Genomic DNA, 11,485 nt, shown 5'->3' with positions numbered 1-11,485 from the left:
TAACCACTTCTTGACCGGAAGGTTTTCCCCCTTAAAGACCAGGCCATTTTTTGCGATACGGCACTGCGTTACTTTAACTGAAAATTGCGCGTTCCTGCGATGCTGTACCCAAATAAAATTGATGTCCTTTTTTCCCACAAATAGAACTTTCTTTTAGAGGTATTTGATCACCTCTGCAATTTTTATTTTTTGTGTTATAAACAAAACAAATGCGACAAAAAAAAAAATCTATATTTTTTACTTTCTGCTATAAAACATTCCAAGGGGAAAAATTTAAAAATCACAATTTTTTTATCATTTTAGGCCAATATGTATTGTGCTACATATTTTTGGTAAAAAAAATCCCAATAAGTGTATATTGATTGGTTTGCGCAAAAGTTATAGCGTCTAAAAACTAGGGGAAAGATTTATGTCTTTTTTATTCTGTTTTTTATTTTTTTACTAGTAATGGCGGCGGTCAACGATTTTTAGCGGGACTGCGACATTGCAGCGGACAGATCGGACCCCTAACTGACATTTTTGATGCTTTTGGGGGGGCCAGTGACATTACTACAGTAATCAGTGCTAAAAAATATGTACTGTTACTGTACTAATGAAACTATCAGGGAAGGAGTTAACACCAGGGACGATCGAAAGGTTAAATGTGTCCCTAGGAGGTGCTTTCTAACTGTGAGGGAGATGGGCTTGCTGAATGAACACAGAGACCTGTGTTCCTAAATAGGAGGAACACAGAATCTCTGTGTTCATTACTGACAGAACAGCGGTCTGCCGTGTTTATAACGACAGACCACAGTTCTGTCTCCACTGTGAGCAATTGCGGGTGCCCAGCGGCAATCGCGGCTGCCGGACCCGCTGATTGACTGCCCCTGTAGCCAATTGGCACGTAAGAATTCCCCCGCTCCCCCCACTAACGGTACAGTTACGTTGTTTCGCAGGACAGAGCTGACTTGCCGCAGTAAATAGTACAAGAAAATAATTTTTTAAAAATATAGCTGTAAATTTCTTGCTACCACCATAAACTACCACCAATGAACAACCCAAAATAAATTCTCCAGCTCCTGACGAACTCAGTGATGCCACAAATGTGTTATTTGTACCCGTAGTACAGCCCAGAAAAAATGGTGCGCATTTTGCTTTTTTTTATCCTTTCTAAAACACACTGACACTAATACTAATTAAAAATAAAACCTGTCCAAAAAAATACTGACCATGACCTTTGACCCTGACCTTGACCCGAACACTAACTCTGGCACTGATCTAGCTCAAACTTTGATCTATGTATTTTTTTATCTTATTTTGTTTTTAATATTATTTTTTTTTACATGCCCTTTTTTCCTCTCTGTGCAAGGACAGAGAGAGATACATTGTAGCTCTCTCCTCCTTTCTCAGAGAGAGAAAACACAGGGGCAGGCTTCAGAGTGACTAATCACTGTGATAGCCAATCAGAGGCTATCACAGTGATTAGGGGACCAGGAAATTGGAATTTCCGGGTCCCCATCGTTAGCACGGCATGGTGAGATCCTAGTCTCTCTGCGCGTGTGCGACGCGCTCCCAGCACATACTAAGATACACAAATATGCGGCCCCATGGAAAACAGCCAAATCAAGTGGGGGCTGCTTATTTGAGTTAGGTCGGTGCCAAAAGGTTAAAATAGAAATGAAAGGAAAATCATTTTATATAGATTAAAAAAGACATTATAAATACCTTTTTTCCCTTTTTTATAGGTGATCACATTCCCCCTGTTCTCAGCTGCATAAGAGCGGGGGGGGGGGGGCAGGGGGGCAGCAGCACACTGAGCTTTCCAGTGACAGGCTGTACAGTAGGTACAGTAGGGTCGTGTCAGGACAAGTCTGATCATTGGAATCATTGAAGGAGAGCAGGCTGAGTTCCCAGCATACTGTGTGCCATGTGTGCTCTTCGGCTTAGTGTGGTCAGTTATATGAAAGCAGAGGGACTGGCAGGAACACAAGGGATTTCACACAATACAATACAAAGAGAAAAGGATAATTTCCCATACAAGTACATCAGGCACAAATCAGGAAAATAAGATGTTGGGGTAACAAAAGCTTTAAGTGCACCAACCCATAACATAAAATGTATTAATCTTCTCCAGCAGTAAAACAAACAATCCTTAGCATTTGGTTGCCGAAATCTCATTGTGTCCTGGTGCGTCGTAATGTCAGCAAGCCCCTCCTCTACATTTATAGCCACCATAGGGCACCAGGACACAAGGAGAGTTTGGTGACCAAACGCTGAGCATTGTTTGCTTTACTGCTGGAGATGTTTGATACATTTTAGGCTCTTATGGGTTGGTGTACTTAAGGCCTCATGCACATAGGGCGTTTTTTCACCTGCTGTTGGAGCGTCAGGCGTTTTTTTTTTTGCAACTTAAAAATGCCCCTCCTTGTTATTCTATGGCCTCATGCACACACGGGTCTTTTAGGAGCTCCAAGTGGCATAGGCGTTTTTAAGCTGCAAAAAAAACCCAGGACCAGTGCGTTCTGGAGCTGCAGCGTCAAGCTGTAAAAATGTCTGACGCTGCTAAAGGCTTCTTAACGTTGCTTATACAGCTTTAAGCCACGTTATATGTTTTTTTAATTTTATTTCAAAGTCAATAGTTCCCTATGGGAGGCCATTGATTTGAATGTAAGTCGCATCACAACTTGGATCAGGATGAGAATCTTGAGGGGGAACTCCACGCCAAAATGAAAAAAAAACGGCATGGGGCTCCCCTCAGAATCCATACCAGACCCGAAGGGCCTGGTTTGGAACCTGGGGGGGACCTCCACGCCGTTTTTTTTTCCCATTTTGGCATGGAGTTTCCCCTCAAGATTCTCATCATGATCCTGACCCAACTTGTGATGTGACTTACATTCAATTCAATGGGCTCCCATTTTGGCGTGGAGTTCCCCCTCAAGATTCTCATCCTCATCCTGATCCAACTTGTGATGCGACTTACATTCAAATCAATGGGCTCTCATAGAGAACTATTGATTTTGAAATTTAAAGAAAAAAAAACCGTATAACGTGGCTTAACGCTGTACGTTTGGCGTGGAGCTCTCCCTCAAGATTCTCAGAGCTCAAGTCGCACCAAAAGTCAGATCATCCTGATCCAACTTGTGATGCAACTTACTTCCATTCAAATCATCGGGCTGAAAGCCATATCAATGACGGCTCCTAGGCATCCATTGATTTTGAATGGAGGCAGAAAAAACGCTGCTAAAAGCCGTCATGGCCAAACGTGCAATGGAAAAAACTTCTAAAAGCACTTTTTTACAGCTGCTTTTTCCTGGTGTTAGAAGTGGCTCTGCAGCTCGTTTTTTCTGACGCCCTGTGTGCATGTGGCCTAAGTAGTGTGGAGCACAGCACCATTCTTTTATTTCTTTTAGTCTACACATAAAATTGACAGTGTGTTGATACACATTATAAAATTCTCTTTAGATTTTTTCATTTAGGTTCACCAAAACCAAAGAATATGAGATCAAACCTAAACACTTTCAATTTGTATGCAATCAGGCCGGCCCTTGCACTACATGGTTGAAGGTAAATCTAAAGGAAATCTAACAGCAAAAGTTGTATAGTGTGTATCCAGGTGTGTGCGATTCACTGTTTATTTTCATTTTTCGATTTGGATGTCTTGACATAGCAGCTCGTGAGTTTATTTCTGATATCTGTACCACAAATAAAGTAAGACATGTCTTTAGCTTTCTATGATGAAAGAAGCAGTTATACAAAATCACCTTTGGCCTTTGCATTATTCTCTGACATCTGCGCTTTGAGATCATTTGTGTTTGCATACATATTTTCTAGACAAGAATTCCCTGCAGACAAGTAAAGAAATACCATGAATTTCCAGCAATAAAAATCCACCCTCCAATCAAAATCTGTTACATTATAGATCCACTCTTTATAGTTAAATTAATTACAATTTATAAAGTTTCAATTGGAGTCAGTGCTCATCTCTGTTCTTCAACAGTCCCTGTTTCTCATCTCTCTTTACAGAGTCTTGTTTACCTAAGGACTACTAATTAATGCTTCATTGGAGTAATTAGCCATGTACTCAGGGCCGGCCCTACCATGGAGGGTCCATTGGACCCAGGCGGAACTTTGAGAAGGGCGGCAAATTGACACCCAATATTTTTTTTTCTAGCAGTTTTATGTGTTGTGTGGCGTGTTACGGGTGGCATTTTCACATCTCATCCTGCCGCCCCTAGTGAAAACTGGAGTATGAGGAGGCAGAGCGTCTCTTCCATGGAACGTCCCTCACGCGATTGCGGTGTGCGCAATGACGTCAGACATTAAGACAAACAAAATAATCCTGGAATTTGTGGTTTGGAATGGACCATAATGATATGTCATATAATTTACATATAGGCAAGGAGCTGTTGCATGTAAATATGACTTCCTGATTAATTAATTAATACATTTAATTTTAGTTTTAATTATCATGCTACAAAATAATGGACGTGGGGGCCTTTTGGTGGGTGTGAATTTTTTTTTTGGGGGGGGGGGCAGCATTTTATTCTTGGACCCAGGTAGCAAAATGTCTTGGGCCAGCCCTGCATGTACTAAAAACAGGTGTCGCTAACTTTATTTAAAATATGTGTGTTTATGGACACCTTGGGGAGATTTACATAAACTGGAGCACTCAGAATCCGGTGCAGCTGTGCATCGTTGCCAATCAGCTTCTAAGGGTCCTTTCACACAGGCTTTACGACCGGCAGATTACGTTTTACTCAGTGGGGATTGATCCGCCGATTACTTTGCATAGACAGACCTATCAGATCCCCGCTCTCCTCTATGGGAGATCGGATGAAAACGGACCGCCTGTCCGATTTTTCCGATCCCATCTGATCCGATCCTCCAGGCAGATGGAAAATAGGGATTGTATCTGTCTGGATTTCACGAACAGGATCAGATCGGATAGCAGCGGGTGTCAGCCGAGATGTCCCTGCTGACATTCACTGCTTAACAGGGGTACATGGAGCATTCGATAAGGTCCGCCTGAAAAAACTGACAGGCGGACCTGATCGGAAAGCCTGTGTGAAAGGGGCCTTACTTGAGCTTGTTCCATTAAGCTTTGACAATAAAACCTACAAGATAAATGGGTTTTTAGCCATAGCTGCACTAGATTTTGCACTCTCCAGTCTTAGTAAATCTCCCCCACTGTATTTTTGTTTTTGGAGGTGTTGCAGGCATGCAGAGTTGCAGTAGAAGTTTGATATCATATACTGTATGCTTTTTAGTGACTCGCCTATAGCAGTTACACCTCAAACATTACATAGCTGGTACATTTCAGCAACAGAAAGAGATATTATTATACAACTTTTACATTTGTTATGACATTTTGACCAATTAACTAATGGATACATCAAATTTCAAAACAATTAGGCCCCTTTCACCCGGGGCAGATCAGTTTTCACTAATTCAGTTTGCTCAGCTGCCCCCTTGTGACGTCGCCAACCCAGCATGCACGGTCTGTGACATCACAAGGGGGGCAGTGCTACCAGGTGACATTGCCAGGTGGCCCCACCCTTCCCTATAAAAGAACTGTCAAATGATGGAGACTGCATTAGATGGATGGCCTTCATGGATGGAGGGAGCATTTTGGGTTTTTTTTTCAGGTACGCCGGGCAGCGTGATTGATGATGGATCTACATTGGGGGAACACTGTTTTTTATTTTTCAATAAAGCAATTGTCAAAAACTGACTTTGTGTTTTTATTACTTTTTGACAATTTTTTGGGGAATGGGTAGATGTACTATGTACCCCATATTCATTCAAATGGGGGGGGATCTGAGTGTCCCCATATTAAAGGGTGCTTCCAGATTCTGATAAGCCCCCTGCCCAAAAACCCCTACAATCACAGACCACAGTTGTGGAGATGAGGCCCTTGTCCCCATCATCATTCAGATTTCTAATCCAAATTCAGACATTTCCCGAACAGGGAAAACAGCCAATGTTCGGCCCAAACTCATGCTTGGACTGAACCATTTGACCTGACCAACTCTATTCCTGACCACTGCACTCTGTAAACAGGGCCATATGTTGCATACTCCTGACTGAGCACAAGTGCATTAAATTTAAGTCAGTGGCATATCATTGTTAGATGCAATCATTCAAGTAACACCTTCAGGTGTTCTAGGAGCATAAATTACACATATATTTTTATTACTACCTCTTACACTTTTGAAGGCCCTGGAGCATCAGGACAATGGAAACGCCCACAAAATGACCCCATTTTGGAAAGAAAATACCCCAACATATATTCTATGAGGCAAGGGCTGCAGATAGGTACTCTAAAGGGCTTCAGATAGGTACTAAGGTACTCTGATGGGCTGCAGATAGGTACTTGGGTACTCTGATGGACTGGAGTCAGGTACTTGGGTACTCTGATGGGCTGCAGATAGGAACTTGGGTACTCTGATGGGCTGGAGACAGGTACTTGAGGACTCTGAGGAGCTGAAGACAGGTAGTCGGATACTCTAATGCAGTGCTCCCCAACCTTTTTATCGCCGAGGACCAGTCAACGTTTGATAATTTTTCTGTGGCCCGCTGAGGTCAATGCAGAGTGCCACAGCGTGCCCCCAATCAATGCAGAGTGCCACAGCGTGCCCCCAATCAATGCAGAGTGCCACAGCGTGCCCCCAATCAATGCAGAGTGCCACAGCGTGCCCCCAATCAATGCAGAGTGCCACAGCGTGCCCCCAATCAATGCAAAGTGCCACAGCGTGCCCCCAATCAATGCAAAATGCCACAGTGTGCCCCCAATCAATGCACAGTGACCAATGCACTTACCTGATTTGCAGCGGCAGCTTCTCCTCAGTCTCCCCACGTCTCCTCGAGTCCTCCCTCCTCCTCCTCGGCCAATGGCATGGGTCTCGGACCCGCTTCCTGATTGGCTAGGAGGAGGATCCGTGTGACAATAGCGAATATTCATTCGCTATTGTCACACAAATGGGTGCGCTCAGGGCGCACTGCTCTGTGCCCTGCGTCCACCCTTTTCTGAAAAAAATTTTTTTTTCTAAAATGGAAATAATGTAATGTTCTTTGGGCAGACCAGTACCATTTGATCCACGGACCGGTACCGGTCCGCAGCCCGGGGGTTGGGGATCACTGCTCTAATGGGCTAGAGACAGGTACTTGGGTATTCTGATGAGCTGCAGATAGGTACTCGGGTACTCTGATGGGCTGAAGATAAGTACTCGGGTACTCTGGGCTGGAGACATATACTTGGGTACTCTGATGGGTTGGAGATAGGTACTCGGGGACTCTGGGCTGGAAACAGGTACTCAGGTACACTGATGGTCTGCAGATAGGTACTCTGGTATCTGATGGGCTGCAGATAGGTACTCGGGTACTCTGATGGGCTTCAGATAGGTACTTGGGTACTCTGGGCTGGAAACAGGTACTCAGGTACTCTGCTGGGTGCAGATAGGTACTCAGGTGCTCTGGGCTGGAGACGGTACTCTGATGGGCTGAAGATAGGTACTCAGGTATTCTGGGCTGGAGACAGGTACTCAGGTACTATGATGGGCTGGAGAACGGTAATCTGGGCTGGAGACAGGTACGTGGGTTCTCAAATAGGCTGGAGACAGGTACTCGGGTACTCTGATGAGCTGCAGATAGGTACTCTGGTACTCTGGGCTGGAGACAGGTTCTCTAATGGGCTTGTGACAGGTACTTGGGTACTCTGAGGGGTGGTGACAGGTACTCAGGTACTCTTATGGGCTGGTGACAGGTACTCGGGTACTCTGGGCTGGAGACAGGTACTTGAGGGCTCTGATGGGCTGGAGACAGGTACTTGGGTACTCTGATGGGCTGCAGATAGGTAATCGGTTACTCTGGGCAGGAGACCGGTACGCTGATGGGCTGGTGACAGGTACTCTGAGGGGTGATGACAGGTGCTCGGGTAATCAGATGGGCCGGTGAAAGGTACTCGGGTACTCTGATGGGCTGTGACAGGTACTCGGGCACTTTTAGGGGTGGTGACAGGTACACGGGTACTCTGATGGGTTGGTGATAGGTACTCGGGTACTCTGATGGGCTGGTGACAGGTACTCTGGCACTTTTAGGGGCGGTGACAGGTAATCGGGTACTCTGATGGGTTGGTGATAGGTACTTGGGTACTCGGGTACTCTGATGAGCTAGTGACAGGTACTCGGGCACGCTGATGTGCTGGTGACAGGTACTCTTATGGGCTGTGACAAGTACTCTCATGGGCTGTGACAGGTACTCTGATGGACTGGTGACAGGTCCTCTTTATTCCTCTGGAAATATGTGTGTTTTCCTGTTCACTGTAATCGGTAACTACCTGTTATCGCAATCTCCTCCTCACACAGGATCAGTGTGTGAGGAGGAAAACCTGGTATAAGGCAGGTACCGGGTTTGTTGAAATTTGTGACCGGCTGTGATTGGACACAGCCAGTCACGTGGTAAAGAGCCAATTTCATTGGCGCTTTACCCTGATCAGGGTTTGGCTGTGTCAGAGTGGCACTTCTTTCTCATTCCTGATTGCTGCCCTGCGCGCCCCCAGGGGCACGCACGAGCGGCAAGATTGAGCTCAGCACATGTGGTACAGCTATTTTCATTGGCTCTTTACCCTGGTCAGGGATGGGCTACGTGCCGAGGGACATGCCAGATTCACAATCGCCACGCTGCGCGCGCCGAGGGGCACGCAAGAGTGGCGAGAATGGGTGGACATCATATGACGTCCGACTGGAAGGAGGGAATGTTCCTGCCGGCGTAATTTTACAATGCGCCAGTAGGGAAGGTGTTAAACATGTACTGCATCATGTGTGAACTAAATATCCCCATTTTTTTATTGCAAAGTTTGCTTGAAAGGGTATAGCAGTGTGCAGAGGGACACTGTATTTTTACTGAGCAGGAAGCTCAGTAGCAAGCAAAAAAGGTGATATTCCAAGTTCCCATAAAAAAAAAAAAGACAAAAAAAGCATTGACAGAGTTATACTATCTACTGGGTAAAGCTGGGTATACACTCGTGGATTTTCAAATTTGCATTTATGCCAATATTTGTTTGAACATTTGTACTAAAATGCTCAGTACATTTAATGACTTCGCAAATGTTGTTCAAAAGTACTTCAAATTTCCATTTGCTTTAACATTTGATTTTGGAATGAAAGTGTTTCCCTTAACATTCACTAATCACTATTAGAAATGTCTTTGTTCAAGAATCGCTATGGTCAAAAATGAAGGCTTTTAGTAAGTATTTTGAAACATTTTGATTTCGTCATATTTTCATAAATTCCTGTTGCTCCCACCCATAGATTTTGTTTAAGAACAGATTGGAAATTGATGGACCTGGACTGACCCCAGATCAGCAGAATTTGTATTACTTTTGCTGGGAGTCAGTGAATAATATAACATTTTCTGCAGCAGTAGGTCTTATCAAATTCTATGGAACATTTGAAATAACTAAACAAAATATTACAAATATTAATAATTAATTAATTAACTTAATTAATACCATTAATAAAGAAGTGTAATTGACAGGGTATCTAAATAAAAGATCTTATCTCTCGATTACCTGATTTTGCCTTGAAATTTTCAGGTTTCCTCATCGTTTACGGTTGAAAATCTTAATCCTGTGCACTGTGCTATAAGTGTCTTCTTTGCTATTTTCTGTTCTGCATTTACAGGAGGTTTTCAGCAATTAGATATAGATTTTAGGAACTTACGAAAGGTTTTCAAGAACTTGTTGTGAGCAATCACAAGTAGAACGTTTGTGAGATAATATGTCTAGAGCAGAGGGATTATTAGCGAAGAACTATGCATACATAATGTAACCGTAGGACACTTTAGGACAAGACTTCTCCATTGATGGATTCACAAATAAAGGAAATTTATTAGGATATGCTTTAGATTGAGCCTTTCTTACCAAAGTACCTAAATTTAAAACTATATTTGCTTCTGAGACAGGACATAGGGGAACAGGGACATGACAAAAAAGGGAAAATCTACCCATTGCTGTCACAAGATACTGTAGAAACACAAACCTAAAAAAGAATAGTTTTTTTACCACCCTATCCAAAAAAAAAAAAAAAAGACAAATGTTATTAGACTGGAATGTTATTTGACTGGAATTCGGATTTATTATAACTCATAGAATGTACTAACTTATCCTTCACCACATAGGGGTGTACTTTGAAGAGCAATTCATTTTGTGAAACTGTATGTACATTTCAGGGACGGCCCGTCTATTGGGGGCACAGGGGCAGTCGCCCCCCCCATCCATGCATCCGGCCCCCTAATCTACATGCAGGGCGCTGGACGCAGGGATTCCAATGGGTTTTTTTTGTAAGCACGTGATTAGAGCCAGAGGCTCTAATAGGCTTAAAAAAAGGATGGGCTCGGGGCGCAGAGTCCTGCGCCCCGAACCCACCCAGTTGTGTGACAATAGCGAATGAATATTCGCTATTGTCACATGGATCCTCCTCCTGGCCAATCAGGAAGCGGGTCCCGAGACCCATTTCCCGATTGGCCGAAAGGAGAAGCCATGCAATGGGCCAAAGAGGAGGAGGAGGGAGGAGACAGGAGATGCAGAAGATTTAAGGGGAAGCCGTCACCGCCGCTGCTGCCTGCCTGCCCTCCACATGTCCAGGGTGAGTGAGCTGGCGAGGGGGGGGGGGTATGGTGTGCAGGCTGGTGTGGTCTGGGGGGGTATGGTGTGGTCCGTCCCATGGAGCACCAGCCGACAATGGTACATTTGTTCTGTGTGAGTGCAATTTCAAATGTTTTTAGGCTATTTTCACTCCAGGTCAAATCTTATTAATTCATAAAAAAAAGTTTGGATTGAGAAAATACTGTATTATGACCACTAGGTTGCACTGACGAGCATAGTAAAAAAGTATTTATTTCCTATGCTCATCAGCTCTATCTAGTGGTCATAATGCTGGAATTTTCCTGATTCCCTCTATTGTTTATGCATAATGCATAATATTCTACCTGGAGCAAAATTAGCCTACAAACATTTGGTTTTGCCTCCATTCCCACAGAATGAATGTACATGCAGTTTTACAGAACAAAAATCTCTGCCATTTTTTTTTATAAGTAGACTTATAAACTTAAAGTATAGGTAGAGTCAACACTTTTTTTTTTTCATTTTTAGCAGGTAATTTGTTTGCTGCCTGTGTCCTGCCGGGGAGATTAACCACTTGCCGACCTCTCACATGGAGCGTACTGCGGCAAAGTGGTTCGTTATCTTCCAGCGACGTAGGTCTACGTCGCTGGACTCCTCCCCTTGTGGGCGGCACGCGCGCGCCGCCGGAGGCTCGCTCCTGCTGTATTCAGTCACAGTGGGAGTCGGGCCAGGGGAGGAGCAGTGGTGATCAACGCCACTCTTCCCCGATCATCGGGATCGAGTGAGGAGATCCGCCCGCTTGTGTAAACAAATCGGCGGATCTCTTAAGTGACAGGCAGGGACAGATTAAAGGATTCAGCATAGCTGAACCTGCGATCTGTGCCT

General features: G+C 44.2%; 1 protein-coding gene across 1 annotated transcript in view; it reads right to left on the bottom strand.

The window, feature by feature from the left end:
- Positions 1-9,634, bottom strand: part of LOC309554920 (CD209 antigen-like protein C) — a gene marked incomplete at its 3' end in the record, with an annotated part of 67,436 nt that extends 57,802 nt beyond the window's left edge. Inside the window, exons 1-2 of the mRNA XM_082256658.1 lie at positions 9,548-9,634; positions 3,741-3,821 (exon numbers count right to left, since the gene is read on the bottom strand). Coding sequence (XP_082112784.1) covers positions 3,741-3,821; positions 9,548-9,581 — 115 coding nt within the window. The 5' untranslated portion in view covers positions 9,582-9,634. The remainder of the gene's footprint in view (positions 1-3,740; positions 3,822-9,547) is intronic.
- Positions 9,635-11,485: the final 1,851 nt, after the last annotated feature.

The sequence above is a fragment of the Pelophylax lessonae genome (assembly GCF_965119305.1).
Source record: "Pelophylax lessonae genome assembly, chromosome: 4".
Taxonomy (NCBI): Eukaryota; Metazoa; Chordata; class Amphibia; order Anura; family Ranidae; genus Pelophylax; species Pelophylax lessonae.
The sequence above is the reverse complement of the archived record's forward strand: the minus strand, read 5'-3'. Positions and strand labels throughout refer to the sequence as shown.